The 18,857-nt window shown below is 40.0% G+C and overlaps 1 protein-coding gene across 5 annotated transcripts in view; it reads left to right on the forward strand.

Annotated features, from left to right (window-relative positions):
* The window catches only part of MYO16 (myosin XVI), a 641,507-nt gene that overhangs the window by 346,289 nt on the left and 276,361 nt on the right, over nucleotides 1–18,857 (forward strand). For all 5 annotated transcript variants that reach the window (XM_079902787.1, XM_079902784.1, XM_079902785.1 and 2 more), the window contains 2 exons: nucleotides 1,964–2,039; nucleotides 5,362–5,515. In XM_079902787.1, the coding sequence (XP_079758913.1) occupies nucleotides 1,964–2,039; nucleotides 5,362–5,515 (230 nt within the window). The remainder of the gene's footprint in view (nucleotides 1–1,963; nucleotides 2,040–5,361; nucleotides 5,516–18,857) is intronic.

The following is an 18,857-nucleotide window of genomic DNA, read 5'->3' on the forward strand; positions in this document are numbered from 1 at the left end:
CTCACAGAAATTGAAAATTCATTCTATGGTTTATATGGAAATGCAGAGGACCTATATAGACAAGATTATCTTGAAAAAAACATTAGATACTTTTTTCAAGAATATGTTTTTTTTACTTATTTCAAGACTGCCTCAAAAGCAGTTCAATAAGAAAAAATAGTCTTTTTAACAAATACTGCTGAGAAACAAAGGATGCTGGACCCAAATTAACCTTAAGCCTTTAGGTGCCACTTACAGAAATTCACTTGAGATGGACCATAGACGTAAAAGTTCAAATTATAAAGTTTTTAGAAGGAAATGTATTATGATATTGTCATGGCCTTTGAGTAGGCAAAGAGTTATTTGAACCTAAAAAGCACTAACAGCTAAAGAAAAAAAAATATATATGAAAGTTATGCATAAACAGAAGTAAAACAAATTTTAAAAATCCTGTTCATCCAAAGACATTTTTAAGAAGATGAATAGGCAAGCCATAGAATGGGAGGAATTATTGGTAATGCATATATCTGACAAATGTATCTAGAACATATAGATCAATAATTTAAAGAAAAATACTTCAATAATAAATGGGCAAAAAAATCTTGAACAGATTTCACAAAAGAAAATACAAGAATGGAAATAAAGCACATGAGGGGGTGTGCAGTGTCATGGTCAGCAGGGAAATGCAAGTTAAACTGTACTGGGCTACTGCTTCTTTCCCAGTACAGTAGCTCAATTTTTTTAAATGACAATATCAAGTGTTAGGGAGGATGTGAATCTAGCAATATGTAAATAGCTGGTCATAAAATTATTAAATAGAATGTGGAACAAAAGGAACTCTGGTTGGCAGTGGGAGTGTAAACTTGAACTCTTTGAAAAAAAATTGGAGCTAGCTCATCACTTGTACATGACCAGACCTGTATGCCAGCAATTTCAGTCCTAAGTACATTTATCCTGAAGAAATTCTTGAATGTGTACACTAAGAGATATAAACTAGAATAGTTATAGCAACATTATTCTTAAATATAGGTAAATGGTTGCAATGGCTTGAATGTCCACTGAGAGGAAGGTGGTTAGATGTATTTGTACAATGCAGTTCTGTGCAGTCAAACAAACAAATGGAGCTCGGTTAAACCCATCACCTCAAAAATGCAATGTTAATTCATGAAAGCAAAGCGCAGAAGAATATATACACCAGGATTTCATTTCTATAAATGAGACAAACAGCTGAAACCAAAGCGATGTGTTGATTAGGGATACCTCTTAAGTAAGGTCTAAGCTTACAAAGAAAACATAGTAATGGTTAACATAAAATTCATGACGGTGGTCAACTCTGGGAAGTAGGAACAGGGATAATTTGGGAAAAGAACACACAAACATACTATGAATGACATTTAAAGAACTTGGGTGCACTGGACTCTATTTCATTATTTGCTCTTTCAACGGTACCTATCCCTTATACATATGCTTTGTATGTATGATGTATTTTATAATAAACTTTAAAAAATATATTAATCTCTCATCAAGTTGCTTTATTCTTATAACTTGAGATGAAGTTTTTCTAACTGTCCATTAGACCTTAGGTTCATATTGTCCATGATGCTGTAATGGATGGGCAGTAACAAGAAGTGTGACTTTCATGAATTGTTAAATTAAAACAAAACACACTGTAACGTGATTCCTCCCATTAGGTGCCCTGAAATCGACGTGAAAGGCGTTAAGTGAACCTTTTCAAATCCTCAACGACTTAACCCACTTGATGAGTAATTTTTTATTTGAATGCATTAATTGATAAAACAGTTTGAATGTCATTAAAAAAAAAAACAGGAAATGGAGAGAGTAAGAAACATTTAGCATAGCAGGTTATGCTAATGCATTCTCATTCCATCAGTGCCCCTGGAGGATAGCAACTTTGGATTCTTTACTGATGAATCTTAAGTATCCAGCATAATCTTTCCTATTTCAATTACCTTTAATGTTTCAGGCAAACCTGGTGAAACTTCTTTTGATGCATCAGGCAAATCCACACCTGTTGAACTGCAACGAGGAGAAGGCTTCAGGTAGGTTGTGAGCATCCCGGACTCCTGAGCAGTTACTGCCTTCTTCCCATCATATGGAAGTTGCTGACCCATCACTGACACAGCTCCAAAGTGAGTCAGCCTCTCCTGAGATGCTCTGTGAAACCCAACCCGGTTCAAGCCTGATTCACAAACTCCTGTGCACTGCTACGTTACAAGCATCTGTCAGAGAGCGGTTAAGTTTATAGGGACTTCATTGCAATGTGCTCTTTGGGCTTTAAATTTCCCGGCCAGTGATTCCTGCAGTGTCACTTACTTTAAAATATATTTTTTCTGTTATTTAACTAGTTTCTCACCATACCAAATACATGCTTGTTCATTAGGGTATTTTTAAATGGTAAGAGTATTTTTTTCTGTGCAGATATTTATACTGCAAGCAATAGAGACTAACATTCTCAACCTAATTTAAAACTTTGAAAATCTTAATGTTACTTATTTTTTAATCAATATCTTTTTGAAATTTTCTAGAGTCCTTTTTACCACTCTTTTAAAAAGTGGGTACCACGTTCATTTTCTAGTTTTTAAAACTTGACAACAGTGTTACTACCTGTAAGTTACTTTGGGTATATTAAAAATAAGAATTCTAAATAACAAAGAGAAAAGTCTTGCATAAGTAACAAAATAATGTAAAAATGTTGAAGGTATTAATTGATCTGAATAACATAAATATACTTATTCTTCTTGTTTTTGTATCTCTACTAACCTGAAAGCACTTCACACCTGAGATTTCTTATTTCATGCGCTTCTAGGAGTATAATTACCCGATAACCTCCCGTTTAAGACAGAATGGGAGATTTGCTCTATTTCTTATTTTATTGGAATTAAGTATCATTGCTTAATGTTTATTGATCTTATTTGTTAAAAATAAATTGAAGATTTAACAAACTGTAAGATGGCTTAAGAGTCTCAAACTTTAGAACCACGCTAATATTAATAATAGCGTAGTGACCTTACTATTATCTACAAAAACTTGCCTAATGGTAAATATTGGAAGAGTACATAGAAATTTGTAGCTTTCTCCTATCTTTTTTCAAAAATATTTTTATTGTACATATAAACCCCGTCCTCTGTTAACTCTAGATCTAACAGGAGATCACATTTTTCCAGATCGTATTTCTGGCTTTTTTTCCCAGAGAATGGAATATATCATTGACCCTGGACTGCATGGACTCTGTCTCTCACACTTTGACCTTTTAAGTCTAGGGTCAATTTCACCAAAACAGACACTCAAGGCAATTGACAATGACAGTCCCAGAGCCCCGGGCGTGACTAAGCGGCTGGTCTAGATTCCGCCCTGGCCGCCACAGGCCTAGTGTCTGATGACTCTCTTAGACAATTTTGCCCACATTGGTCACGCAAAGCCTAGCATCAGTATAATCAGTTCTCCACGCCATGTTGGTCATGAGAGACACAGTGATGGGACCACAGTAGGCTCTCAGTAAACATTTGTTGATTAGTTTCAGGTAGATGCAGGATATACCAACAACAAGAAGAAGGAACCACTTAAAATGATAGTGCAGAAAGCAATCAACTAGACACCCGTATTGTGGCCAAGCACATGAAAATCATCATCATTGCTGTATATTTAAAAAAAATTTTTATTGGAATATAGTCGCTTTACTATGTTGTGTTAGTTTCTCCTGTACAGCAAAGTGAATCAGCTGTACGTATACATATGTCCCCTCTTTTTTGGATTTCCTTCCCATTTAGGTCACCACAGAGCACTGAGTAGAGTTCCCTATGCTATACAGTAGGTTCTCATTAGTTATCTGTTTTATACAGAGTATCAATAGTGTATGTATGTCAATCCCAATCTCCCAGTTCATCCCACCACCGATTCCCCCTTGGTATCCATACACTTGTTCTCTACGTTTGTGTCTCTATTTCTGCTTTGTAAATGAGATCCTCTATACCACTTTTTTCAGATTCCACATATATGAGTTAATATACGATAACTGTTTTTCTCTTTCTGACTTATTTCACTCTGTATGACAGTCTCTAGGTCCATCCACGTGTCTACAAATGACCCCTTTTATGACTGAGTAATACTATATTACGTTCTGGTTATTTTGCGCATCTTGAATTTGAAATGGACACACAAAAAATTATCTGAGGGATAAAAGCAGTTTGAGGTATAGCTGTTGCTTGGTATGGAAATAATCTCCCAAGAAGAGAACGCTGAGCTGTCTCCTATGCATTACGTAGATATGATTTAATCTAAAGCGAATGATGATAAAATCCTGGCATCAATATCATCTTGTGGTGGCTGAATTACCTCACTCAGCCCACAAAGCCACGGAACTGAAGTTCACGGACACAAGAGGTCGCGCAGTTTAGTCGTGGGGGTTGGAAAGGAGTAGCCACAGCCGTTAGGTTCTTAGTTGCTATTCATGTGATTTTTCTTCAGGACGTATTGATTTTCAGTTTCAGTTGTTAGTAAGTGTAAATTTGATTAAGGCACAGCTGTATTGCTGCTCAAATACGTTCAGATGTCACTGTGCACATGTCATTTGTAAGGAAATATAATTATTTTTATTTCAGATTGAAAAAGAAATCCCCCCAGATCACAGAGAGAGGCCAGACCCACTGTTTTAAAAACACAACTGAGTAGTTATTTGTACAGCTACCCAGTTAGTAGAATGCTTATAGAATGCTTACTGCATGTTTTATAAGAGCCCAGTCCTTGGGAAGGTATAGCTATTTTCCTCTTTTTTTTTTTTTTTTTTTTTTTTTGCGGTACGTGGGCCTCTCACTGTTGTGGCCTCTCCCGTTGCGGAGCACAGGCTCCGGACACGCAGGCTTAGCGGCCATGGCTCACGGGTCCAGCCGCTCCGCGGCATGTGGGATCTTCCCGGACTGGGGCACGAACCCGTGTCCCCTGCATCGGCAGGCGGACTCTCAACCACTGCACCACCAGGGAAGCCCCTATTTTCCTCTTTTGATTCCCATTCATCAGGCTGAAGGAAGACTTTCACGGAGAATAAAATGACATTAAGTTCTCTCCAGCTTAGCTTCTCAGTGATTTCACATTTTACCTGTGACCACTCAGTGCGTATTATTTTTATATTATGTCATTTTATATTATGTCATGTAATTAAATATGCCACTGATGTAACATAAAATAGTCTTTAAAAATGGTAGCACTGCCATTTTATTCCCACCATAAACTTTTAGTGTTTTTTGTTTTGCTTCATGGGTTGATAAATTTTAATTTTAGCATGTTACATATCAGAATTCTTGAAAGTAAATAGTTCTGTGGGATGTTCCCACTCACTGGCTCTGATCGCCTTATTGTTACTCGTAGATGTTGCCGCGTCTGAGTTTATTGAGGAAATGCTGCTGAAAGCCGAGTCTGCCTGGGAAGGAAGAATGCAAGAGTCTTCCTGTGTTCAGACCTTGGCCCAAGAGGAACCCTATGAAGAGATCATCCCTGACCTTCCAGCCCTTCCCAGCAAGCTGTAAGTGCCTTCTCCCTAGTGATAAAGTCGTAGACCTTGGTCCTTGAGGAGTTAGTTATTCTCCTTTGTCACCCTCTCTAGTCACCAGCCATTTTTCAATCAGTATTAAGTCTGTCTCTCAACCAAAAGTTAGAAGATTGGAGCTGCGTATCAACATTTACCAAAGATCCTTGTGGACGGCAAGGAATTAGGCATGAAAACCCTCTGATTTTGACCGTTTCAGTTCTTCCTTCCCTTTGTCATCACGAGACCAAAGATACTATTTTAAACACATTCCATGTTTCAAACTAAACTGATACATAAGGTTCCCAATAACTATCATCGTGACAAAATTTCCTCAAGTAGGAAATACAAATATTCATTTTTTCTCTCTTAAGTATAAAACTAACGATTTCTTGTTATCTAAAATATGGCCTCAATCCTGACACATGCTATAAAGGAGATGAACCTTGAAAACATTATGCTAAGTGAAGGAAGTCAGACACAAAAGGCCACACAGTGTATGACTGAATTTATGTGAAATGTCTGGAATTAGCAAATCCATAGAAACAGAAAGTATATTAGTGGTTGGATGAATGAGGTGAGGGGAGAATGGGAAGTGACTCTGAGTGGATATGGAATTTCTTTGGGGGGATGATGGAAGTATTCTGGAAGGAGATGAGGTGGTTACACACATCGGTGAGTGTGCTAAAAAGCACTGACTTGTACACCTTGAAAGTGTGAATTTTGTGTTACGTAGATTATGTCTCAGTGAGATAAATAAATACATAAAGAAAGAAACGTTTGAGGTCAAGCCCCAAATCTGCTGTATCTAAGCAGTGGGACCTTGAGGAAGGTACTTCCTGTCTCTGACCCTGTGTCTTGCCTGGTGATGGAGATTATGTCTAACATTGGAGCATTTGAGGGTTCCCTGAATAAAAAGCACCGTCTGGGTTCTGGACCACCTGAGAGGTAATCAGACAGTAAAGACGGAGGCCAGATCACCCCGATCAGGGATGGAGGATGCATCAGAGGACGTGACTGCGTGTGGTGGCTGAAAGGGTTTATAAAGTTATCCCATTATTAGGCAGTTTGGCCAAGTAAGTCCAAGGCACCTATGAGTCAGATGAGGTCTCCCAAGTGAGGGCCCCCCCAGACAAGGCTCAGGACAGGCAGGAGGAGGACAAGTTGTGGTCTCTGCAGGGAGGCTCGCTCCGAGAAGGGAGGGGCTGAGGAGACTCGTCCCCAGTTCATCCATCGGAGGATTCGTCCCACTCCCCAGGTGTAGAGGCAGGCCCAGAGGCAGCATGACTCGACTTCCCTTCCTAGGAGACGGAAGAGATGCTCCCAACAGGTGCATCACAAGGCCGTGAGCCGAGGGGAAGAGGCTTATTTCAGAGCCTGTCCCATCCCTGGCATCAGAAACACATTCAATTTAAAACCTCTCTAGGTAACGCAGAGGCTTGAGTCAGGCATAAATGCACTGACCTCTACTTAATACTAAAATATATTCGTTACTGGATTTGAGTTTTCAACTGTGTGGAAAAGGAGCTTCATTTGTGTGTCAGATGCCGTGCTAAGAATTTCATGGATTATTTTAGTCCATTTTCAAAGCCCTGTTAAGATTTTCTCACTTTCCCAAGGTTACAGAGCTGAGAAATGACAGGTCAGGATTTATAGCCCAGCAGTCGGAGCCCAGATCATCTACACCTACACCACCTGACCCCTCTCCTGTTTTCGCAGGTGGGAAAAAAATAGTATCCCATTTATATGGGAGAGAAAGTGAGAAAGCCATAGGTAGAAACAAAAGTTGGAGTCAAGAATGGTTACCTGCTAAGATACATTCCAAGTGGCCTGGAACTAATGATTAGACTATGTTGACCTTGCTCTTTACATTTTTATATTCCTGATATCACTGGAACGAGAGGAGTAATACAGATACTTGCTATGGAAGAATTTTACTTTCCAGATGTTGATATTAAAATCCATACCCGATATGTTCCATTTTACTTTTAAGATTATGTCATGGGCTTCCATGGAAAGAGACATTAAAATGTAAACAGCATCAAACTGTGAGTTAAAACCAAATTCTTTCATAATAAGTTATTTTGGATAAATATTAACTTATCTCTGTGTCTATAGTTTTGGGTTTCTTCTGCTTTAAAAAAATAAAAGAAAGCAAAGCAACCGACCCGTCCAAAAAAGTACTTTTTACTTTTTTTTATATTTTGATTGAACCATGCGTTTTAGATGGATTAATCAGTGGCTTATTTGCTCTACGCAGTTAAGTATTATTGTTTTAATAACATTTTTCTCTTGTTGACACTGAGCAAAGCTTTCAAACTTTGAAATAAGTTTATATTGAAATGTAACCTCTTCATTGAAGTCTGCTGTCATCTTTCCTCAGGGTAGAATTGAAAATTATATTAAAGAACAACTCATTATAATGTTAAGGTTTTTTTAACTCTAAAAAAATGACAGGGGCTTCCCTGGTGCCACAGTGGTTGAGAGTCCGCCTGCCAATGCAGGGGACACGAGTTTGTGCCCCGGTCCGGGAAGATCCCACATGCCGTGGAGTGGCTGGGCCCGTGAGCCATGGCCGCTGAGCCTGCGCGTCTGGAGCCTGTGCTCTGCAACGGGAGAGGCCACAACAGTGAGAGGCCCGCGTACTGCAAAAAAAAAAAAAAATGACAGGTAGACTTGTTTAGTTTAACAACTAAGCAACTTTGTAAAATTTCTTTTATCACTTATGATTTTATCTTTATAGAATTATTAACAAATGGGAACTGGAGCAAAGAGACGTGATGAAACAACTAGGTACACTTATGTTTTAATGCAGAAAAGCTTAATTTCTAGAATCGACTTGCAGACCTTGTTTTAGTATAAGAAGGAAAAATGGGGATATTTGAGGTCTCCTCTATAAACAAATCCACAGACATTACAAAGGACAACTCTTTCTTTAAAGCTGATAAATTTGTGTATTTTTGGAAAAAAACAGGACCAAACAACAACCACTTGTTGATTTTATCATAGTATCACAGTGCTGATTGATCTGGGCAACAGTTTACTGAGATATATCAGGACATTTTCAGAAATGCCCTTCTTTTGATAGAGAACATGTATGAAGTAAATCAGAGAATTGCCATGATTGACAGGAAATAGAAATATAGTTAAAAAGAAATCTCTTAGGCGTTACTTACAAAGCAGCATTTCTTCACAAACCAGTTACGTGAGAGTCAGTGGTTATATCCGATGTTTGGGGGGGGGGTTCGGGTTTCTTCTCTCCTCCTCATTTCTGCAATTTTCTGCAGACTCTTCTTTTTGCCTATCCTCTTTCCTTATTTTGCCCAGGATAGAACAGGGTACATTAATTGATAGGAGAAGCAAAGAATTAGAAAGAACCTAAAACATCTTCTCCTCTCCTCTGTATAATCTATTGTTTCTCTTCGATAACCTGTCCCACTTTTTATCTCTAGTCCTCATTCTGAAGATTTAACATGTAAAACCTCATCTGAATTACAGTTGCCCATCTTTCTTCATTATTTTTAACCCCGGCTTCCTTTTTTTTTTTTTTGCATTACAAAGTTGACTTGTTTCTTTTATCTTTTCCCTGAACGCATTTTGCTAAAATTTTAAAAAATAATTGAGTGGTTTACTTTCTAATATCTCAGCATACAAGTCAAATTCCCTTTCCATTGTCAACTTATATTCATTGTTCTGCAAGCATTTTGTGCCGTAAATCATGATTTAGCCCCAGTTGTGCTGCACGGTTTGTAGCAACTGCCTATCTTTGGTTCAACACTGAATCAATAAGAAATTCCTCTGTTATTGGGTTATCCCACATTTCATGGTTTCTAAGACATCTCCTATCCAGTGAACATTATTAAGGTGTCTATTAGTTGCCTGAGTTTCAAGTTCTTGTCTTAAAATGAGCAGGTTAGATTTAACTCCAGAGGTCCTGCCAACTATAGTATTCTCCATCGGGTCTCTACTACCTGTAAAGCTTTTAGGCTTCCTCTCTCTTCCTTAAACCCTCAACAGCTCTTCTCACACGTGACTGCCCCTCCCACTCTGTTCTTTCCCTCCTGCTGACGGGGTGTCTCCTCTCCGCGCTGTCTTTTCCATCCTTAGCTATCTCAGTGCCTCACTGACTGTTATTGCTGCTAATGAAACAGCGGCTGCTGAACGTGCCCTTTGGGGTTTGAACATGGAAATGCTCTCCTAGGGTTTTTAATCGCTGAGACATTCTGATAGATGCCCACTTTTGTTTCTGATATTCTCTTCCATGGAGTCCTTGAGTTGGAATACACAAAAATTCTGCACAGTGCCTACGTGGAGTAGAGTAGTTCACTAAACACTTGTGGGTTTTCACTTATTACTAATATAAACAATGATAACAACTGATAGTTTTTGAGCAGTTACCGGGCATCAGCACTTGTGCAGAGGGATAATTCCATTTAATCCTCAAAACAACAGCTGGAGGTACTTTGTATTTCTCTCTCCGTTTCATACGTCCCTGTCCGACACTCAGAGCTTCAGTGACTGGACTCACGTCACACCCGTGTATTCAGTCTGACATTGTTTCTGTGAGGAGGTCATTTTCATTGGTAATTCTAACATTTCTAACTTGTCTTTAAAGAGGAAATGATTGATCTGAGTTTCAGTTATGGTTCGTCTGCCTTAGCTGTGGAACACTGTCGATTTAGGATACGCGTGTAGTATGACAATTGGAGAAGACAGTGCGGAATGAGGAAGAGATGTCCCTTCCACAGAAGTGATGAGTGAGAAGGTTACTCGCAGTATGATCTGTTGTGAATCTGCTTTCCAGTCAAAGTTGCGCACGGGAATGGAACAAGATGGGGCCACTGGGGGAGTTCCCTGGTGGTCCAGTGGTTAGGACTTGGTGCTTTCACTGCTGAGGGCCGGGGTTCAGTCCCTGGTCGGGGAACTAAGATTTCACAAGCTGTGTGGCCAAAATAAAATAAAAAGACGGGGCCACTGTTTTCTGTCTGTCCACTAAGTTATCCATCCAACCATTTGACCTTGCTCACTCTGTCTAAAAACCAATGATGTGACTTCAGACTGGAGCTTTGAGGCAGCCTAACCTCTGTTCCTGACTGGTAAACATATCAACATTCTGGGAGGACAATGTGCCCTTACTCCATGGGAAGAGGGCACCGAAGCTCTGAGCTCAGGACCCTCTAAGACCTTGCCCTGTGTGTCTGTTTGTTTAGCGGGTCCTGATTTGTATCCTTCACCATAAAGCTGCAATGGTAGGTATAGGGCTTTCTTGAGTTCTGTGAATCATTTGAGTGAATGCTCAAACCTGAGAAGGGTTGAGGGAGCCCCTGCATTTGTAGCTAATTGGTCAGAAGTGCGGGTGGTCTGGGGACGCCCAGACTTGTGGCTGACATCTGAAGTAGGGCAGCCGTGTTGGGGACGGTGCCCTGAACTTGCGGGCTTTGTGCTGACTCTAGGTGGTCCGTCCGTGTCAGAAACGCCCTGCAGTTCAGCGCAGGGTTTTGAGGATGGTAACTGTCTCGTGGGGTTGTTCTTTTTTTTTTGTTGTTTTCTTTTTTTTTTTTTTTGTGGTACGCGGGCCTCTCACTATTGTGGCCTCTCCCGTTGCGGAGCACAGGCTCCGGACGCGCAGGCCCAGCGGCCATGGCTCACGGGCCCAGCCGCTCCGCGGCATGTGAGATCTTCCCGGACCGGGGCACGAACCCGTGTCCCCTGCATCGCCAGGCAGACTCTCAACCACTGCGCCACCAGGGAAGCCCCCCATCAGTACTTTTTAGTGGCAAAGTTGAGCATCACTTGGGAGAATGTGGAGGAGGAGCCCCGGGGCTTTATTCGGGTTCCTGTGTCCAGGCCTCAGTTCTGGACTAAATGTGCAAAGGCCTCTCGGCAGAGCACAGGCCCTGTAGTAATTAGGGACACCCCCCCCCTCGCCGCCCCACCGTACACATTCCTGTGTTACTTGGACCGATTCAGCAAAACAAAGCGCTCGGCACAGTTTGATCCACCTTCCTTAGAAAGTAGGTTCCACGCTTCTTGGTGTGGCTGCCGTACTAGCTGCTCATATATTATGCAGTTTTCCCTTTACTAATAAGCCCCAAGCAGTGCCTTTCGTTTGCTAAATCTAGTGAGTCTGACTGGGTAGGGCTGCTAGGAGCGCTGTTGTTCTCCTGAGTGAAGGGACGGATTTATCTGCTCAGCCTTGTTGTTTTGTGTCCTTCTAATACCATGCTACCGGGGACATAAATGTGTTACCTGGAGACGCCAAGTGTTTCTGAAACCAAAGGATGAAAGTGACTTGCTGAGGATACAGAACAGGAACCTACAAGGAATCAAGGTCCTGGAAGATCTCCTTGAGGTGGTTAGCATTCCTGAGCTGTGTATTTCTGGCTTTCTTGTTTTATGAGAAAAATAACCCTTCATTTCCTTACGATACTGGCCTTAGTTTCAGACTAATGCAGCCTAATGCAATACTGCCTGATACCATAGCTATTATACCCTTGGGGTGCCTTACTTGGGGTCCCATGCCCCACTCAGAAAACTTGTAGTAATGATAATACTCTGACTCTCCAGTGTGTCTTAATGTTCCCTGTGGCTTTTTATGACCTTAAGGACTTTTTAATCCAACACTATCAGCAGTTTCCTATAACTTCTGATGTAGGAAGATGGATAGAGTGACCAAATGTCCTGGTTTGGTCCAGTACTAGTGAATGCCTGTTTACCTAGCATAACTATCAATAAAGCTCTCTTTCAGCTTAAAAGTGTCCTAATTGGCAATTTATACTCTACTTATGTAGAATCAGGGAACACTGGGATAAAATTTCTTGTGTGCTTTCATTTCAGATTAATATTTTAAAGAAAGTAATTAAATGGACAGTTATTTCAGCACTGCTAATTCATATTGCCCTTCAGAGTATAAAGGGCTTTTGCATCTAAAACCTCACTTGATATACGTAAAATTCTTTCTTTTAGTAATAAACTCTACAAGACATCCAACCTGTTTCCTAATCAAATATTATGACTACATTGCTGAAAATCTGAAGAATGTAGCTACGAAGTTTTGCTAAAGCTGTCAGTCAATTCCCTAAGAATTTACGCTTAGAAAGGGATTCTATAGTCTAGTAGGGGACAGAGAGAAATGTCAGAATATAAGGACATAATGAGACGTTGAGAATTGTTTAATCTAGTTTCAGTTTAAACCATTCACACTATCCCTCAAACATTGTTGGGCAATTAGACAGCCTTCCAATATTGGTTGAGAAGTAGACTCTCTTTGGGTGAAGGTGGAGGGAAAGGGTACACATTCCATTTCTATTTCTTTTCTACATTGGAAACAGCTCCACTGATGAGCACGCACTACCTTTTAAGGTGGCTTGTTCCATCCACTGCCGCATACCCTCATTATTGTCTTCTCTTATATTATAGACTGAGTGTGAGTGTATGTGTGAGTGAGTGTGTGTGTGTGTGTGTGTGTGTGTGTGTATTCTGGTGCTTTTGTGCTGCCAACTTAAGTTTTATCAAATGATATCAAATTTACTTATTAAAAATGTCTGAAAAATGCAGTATATCATTAAACATCTCTTTGATTTAAATAAATGATAACGTTATTTCATGTAAATATCATTCATTATGTACCTATTCAGCAAAATAATTGCATGCTAGCGAGTCACTTCTAGCAAATGTAACTCTTGACATATTTAGAGACTCCCTTCGTAATGCATAGAGCTTCTGGATTAAACTTATTTTAATTTAGAGATTTTTAAAAATTTCTTTGCAAATATCTGTTGAAAACTACTAAGATGAATGAGATGTCTTAAAAACAATGTAATTTCCAATCCAACCACAAGTGACACGTTGACGTTTTAATTTATGTTTTAAAGACAAGTAATAGTTTACTAAAATGGTTTTTCAAATTGTAAGTATTTTCTCTTACAAAAACTAAAGTCATTTTTTGGGGGGGGGGCAAAGATAGCAATTAATTCAAAACTCTCTAAGAACCGTTTCATTCAACGTAAATCTTTGGATCATAATTTTATTTTATTGATGCAGAGAAACCCCAATTCCCTTTAATAAATAATTTATGTACCTATGTTCCTAGGATTAAAATTGAGAACTGTCTATTTGGTCCATTACTTTAAACACCAAAATAACTGAGTCACATATGCCATTTCTTCATGTTTGTTTCTATTAAATTTTTTTCCCTGATTGGCCTAATATATCTCAATATAGTCAATTTTATTTGTTTTCTTTAGTTTTCTAAAATTGCTTTAGTTATAATGGGCCATAACTGTCGCCTTCATTAGTTTTATTATGTTCCTGTTTCGATATTCAGAAATAAAATCCTAGTTCCTACAGGCACATTTGCTCTGCATGAAATGCTTTTTATGTTATAGAAATAAGTAAGTCTTGAATAAATTCAGTGGAGTTTAGAAATCGGGTGTCTGCTGATATAGTCCATCTAATTTCTTCCTCATCAAGTTAAAATTGTCTCACTTGCATTAATCTAAAGTACCCTTTAGATTTCATAGCTCTTTCATTTTCTTTATGTATATGGAGTCTGCCTTACCAAAAGCCTTCTTTTAGAAAATACACTATTCAATCCTGTTTTTTTCTTTCTTGCTGATAAATGTCTAGCCCTAATAATTACTTTTTTAATAATCAGAATATTTTCTTCCTTGAAGAAAATGTGGAAAGTGCAGAATAACATCTAGAAGCATGAAAATAATCTCTCATTAGTGTCGAAGAAAAATTGCACCAGAAAAGTTAAAGATACAGGAAAGACTTTATTCAAGAATATAGCAGTAGGGAAGAAATACTGAGCTCAACTCCCTGAAACTAAAGGCCAGAAAGCTTGTCAGCGCTGGGCTTAGAGGAAAACTGCTGAAGGAAATCATCCAGGGGTTGGTCAGAGTGATGAGGCCTGAGTTTGCTCACTGGTGTTTATGGAAGTTGGGCTCCTGGCCTCCCACAGAGACTGGGAGACAAGCGCTCCATCTTTCATGGTGATTGCTTCTCAAAAGGGTGGCTCTCAGGTCCTGGAGAGAGAATCCCCGGGTTGTAAGCCTGGGAGGGGCTTACATCTCAAAGGGGCGGAGAAAACAATTTATAATTGTAAGTTCTTTAAAGTAAGTTGTCTAAGAAGGGAGAGGTCAGGGCTGTAGCGTGGAGAGAAGCTTGTCTAAAGTTCAGTTACGATTAGTCCTCCTTCCGCATTAGTCCACCTTTTTGGTGCAACCACTGTCTATTCACTGGGCATATTCCTTTGTATCCTGTCTATGTTTCTTCTTGTTTATTAAGTTGAATTCTTCTTCTTTCTATATAATTACAACTTTTTAAAAAATTAATCTTATATCATAAATATTTTGCCATAATTGATAAAGTTTTAATGATTATTAAAATACCAATGATTCCTTTCAGATTATTCCTTTTTCTAGAAGAATAGCATTTTAATACATGTTTATATTCTACAAATGGATAATCAGTGATAATTTAAATATTTAGAAGTTAACATATGAATGCTATTGTTAATCACAATGATTATGGATGAAATGTGTTTCATGTAAAAATTAGAATAGAAACCTAAAGAAAAAGTGTTCCATCGGAATGAGAGTATTTGTAACCAGCTGCTGGCAGTTATTGTTAGTAGTAGATCCTAGAGGGTATAACCTATGACATTAGCGAGTATACATGGTGTTTTAAAATGCAGGTGAAAAAGCATGTAAAGAGAGATTATGTGTTAGCATCATAGAACTGTAGGACCTGAAACACATTTAGATATTCTAGTTCCCACAGTTAGCAAAGGTGGAACTGTGGGGAGATTTTGAAGTTCTTAGAAGGTCAGGTAGTAGCTAAATTGAGGTAAAAACTGACTTAGGGGCTTCCCTGGTGGCGCAGTGGTTGACAGTCCGCCTGCCCATTCAGGGGACACGGGTTCGTGCCCCGGTCCAGGAAGATCCCACATGCCGCGGAGCGGCTGGGCCCGTGAGCCATGGCTGCTGAGGCTGCGCGTCCAGAGCCTGTGCTCCGCAACGGGAGAGGCCGGTGAGAGGCCCGCGTACCGCAGAAACAAACAAACAAACAAACAAAAAACTGACTTAGAATGAGGTCACTGTATTCCTGGACCAGTCTTCTTTTCAAGTGTATCTTTCAAGGAGCCTGCTATTAACACTGAGATTAGATTTGGGATACAAAAGGAGTATTTCAGCTGTTTTAGTAGACTCACCAGTTCTTCCTTTTAGAAATCCTTTATAGTTGATTTTACTTATTTTATAAACTATCTTTCTAGTTTTTACCTTGACTAATCTAACTACTGCTTTATTAATTGCTATACACTCAGAAGATTCAGTATTTGCAAAACCTCTCTTTAGTTTTTTTGTTATTGTTGTTGTTTGCTTTTTAATTTCTTGGCAATGCAGGAAAGGGAGACGGTTGGTCTAAGGGGAGATAAGGAAGGAAATATTTCGGTAGGTGTGAGGGTGAACTTTTAGATGTAGGCAGTGTGACGCGGTGGTTGAGAACACAGACTCTGAAGCTCAGGTCCCAGCTTCGCTGCTGCTCACTGTGTGTCCAGAGCATGTTCTCCTCTCTGGTCCTCAGTTTACTCATCTACAGAATGGGCATAAATATAATGTATACCTATGGTATTGTTGTTAAAGAGTTAATGTGTGTGTAGTACTTAAACAGAGATGGTCATACATTCAGTGCCATATAATTATTAAAGTGATTTGCAAGTGCTTCCCTCAAATTATAGTAAATATCAGAGAACCGCAACTGTCTTCAAATAGTGGAAGGGCTCTCAAGTCGAAGAGGCACAAGGCGTGTTGCTGGAGCCCCAGGTGTGATGAGTAGAGGGGTCTTGTTCCAGCGTTGCTCAGGAAGAAATACAGCCTCTTTGAAGGTTGTAAAGACCTTATTACTTGATGGTATTCAAGCAGATCTGGATGTGAGCATTCCCTTTATATAGTGTATTTTTATTTATTTTTTATTTTTTTGCGGTATGCGGGCCTCTCACTGCTGTGGACTCTCCCGCTGCAGAGCACAGGCTCCGGACGCGCAGGCTCAGCGGCCACGGCTTACGGGCCCAGCCGCTCCGCGGCATGTGGGATCTTCCCGGACCGGGGCACAAACCCGTGTCTCCTGCATCGGCAGGCGGGCTCTCAACTACTGCGCCACCAGGGAAGCCCTATAGTGAATTTTTAAAATGAATAATGTAGCATTGGGAGGGACGCCCACCGTGGGCCGTAAGCCACCTCCACCTTCTTGCCCAGTTGGTCACTGTGCAGGGCACATGCAGTTAGTCATACCAGCTGCTGGATGACTGGAGGAGACCGCAGCGCCGGGGCCCTGGCTTCTCTTCTACTGGGCACGGTGTGCTGCTTTGCTCAAAGAGTTCTTGCTTCTTGCCCAGTTTTCTCTCCTACAACGCGACACGATGCGCGAAGTGTAGCCGTCCACTTAGCTCCATCTGTGTTGCCCACTCCCGCCCCCCATGGCACAGGGGGCAAGGAGAACTGGTGCACACAGGCAGCGTGGATTCTGTCTGCCGTGAGCAGTAAGTCCTCTGTCTGTTATCCCAGCACCTCTCGTCTTCTGCGTCTGTCCATACAAGAGTAATAGGCTAACCTGTTAGCTTGTAAGTAGATCCCCAGAAGCTTAAGCTAATACTGTTGCCTGCTTATTACCAGGGTCGTTGAGCTAACCCCTTGATGCGCATTATGTTGGTAACCCGTCACTCCGGGCCTGTTTTTCAGTTGCTTTTACAGAATGGTTATGTAACCAGCCCGAGGTGGCCGAGCCAGGCATCAAACTTCGTAGCTTTTCTGACTCAAAAATGTATGTTTGTTGCAGCTCTACTATACCATGCCGCCTCTTTTTAATATATAATCCCCTGCCCTGTTGCCTACTGAAAATACCGTCATTGACTACAAAACATCGCCATCCAGAGTTCAGAGGAAGTAAACTGACCTCACGTTTCTGTAAACGTGTTCTTCAGCTATTGCCAATTTTGCCTCAGACCTGGACCTAATTCAGCCCGTTCGTTAGTCTGTCTTTATTCCCATTTTCCTAGACTCCAGCATGGCTGGCAGGTGGCACAGAGATGGGCTGCAGAGCAGTGAATGAGGCTTGTGGTTACTGAAGGAAGTCCTTCAAATTATTCCCTTCTTCCCCGTCAGGGTTAATCTAAAACAATCATTTGTATTCCTATAGACTAACAACCAGAGATTGAAATAAAAAGACATTGGTAGTGGCATAAAACATGCAATATATCAGAATACATCTAACAAATTATTTGCAAGATTTTAATGCTGAAAACTACAAAATAACTGATGAGAAAGTTAATGAAGATCAAAATAAATGGAGAAATATACTGTGTTTATGGATGACAAAATTTGACATTGTTATTAGGTAAATTCTCCCCAAATTAACTTACATTTTGAACACAAGGCTAATCAAAATTCCAGAAATTTTTATGAAAACTGACAAATAGTTTCTAAAATGTATATGAAAATGCTAAACCTCAAATGGCCTCAATAATTTTGAAAAAGAAAACAAAGTTGGATGACTCACATTGCCTGATTTCAACTCTTACTCTGAAAGTACATTACTCAAGAAAATGTAATGTTGGTGTAAGAATAGGCTGTTATATCAGTGGAATACAGTGGAGTGTCCTAAAGTAGGCCTGCACATATATGGTCAGTTGATTTTCAATAAAGGTGTCCAGGTAATTGGATGGGGACAGATGTTCTTTTCAGAACTGATGCTGGAACATTTAGACAGCAATACGAAGAAATAATGAAACTCGACCCATATACAGCGCCATATAAAAAAAGCCACTCATAATGAATTGTAGACCTAAGTGTGAAGCATAAAACTATAACACTTCTGGAATAAAACCTAGGAGAAAACCCTACTGACCTTGGGTTTGGGAAAGAATTTTTAGATAAGATACAAGAGGCACAAACCATAAGAGAAAAAATATTCCATGAAACTTACTGTTAAAAAAATAAAAAGACAAGATACATACTGGGAGAAAATATTTGCCACATGTGTATGTGATAAAGGACTCGAATCCAAAATATATAAACTCAATAATATGACACCAAAGAGAAGCCACTAACACACCCACTGGAATGGATTTCAAAAACAACAAAAAAGACAAGTTCTGTCAAGGATGTGAAGCAAGTAGGACTCCAGCCCACGCCTGGGGGAAGCACCAATGAATGGTTCAGACCCCGAGGAAAGTTTGGAGTCTCTCCTAGGTACGCAGCCAAGATAAATGAAAGCATGTGTCATACGTCACCACAAACACCTGTGCGTGAATGTGTATAGAAACTGCATTTACAAT

Source organism: Stenella coeruleoalba, assembly GCF_951394435.1.
Source record: "Stenella coeruleoalba genome assembly, chromosome: 18".
Lineage (NCBI taxonomy): Eukaryota > Metazoa > Chordata > Mammalia > Artiodactyla > Delphinidae > Stenella > Stenella coeruleoalba.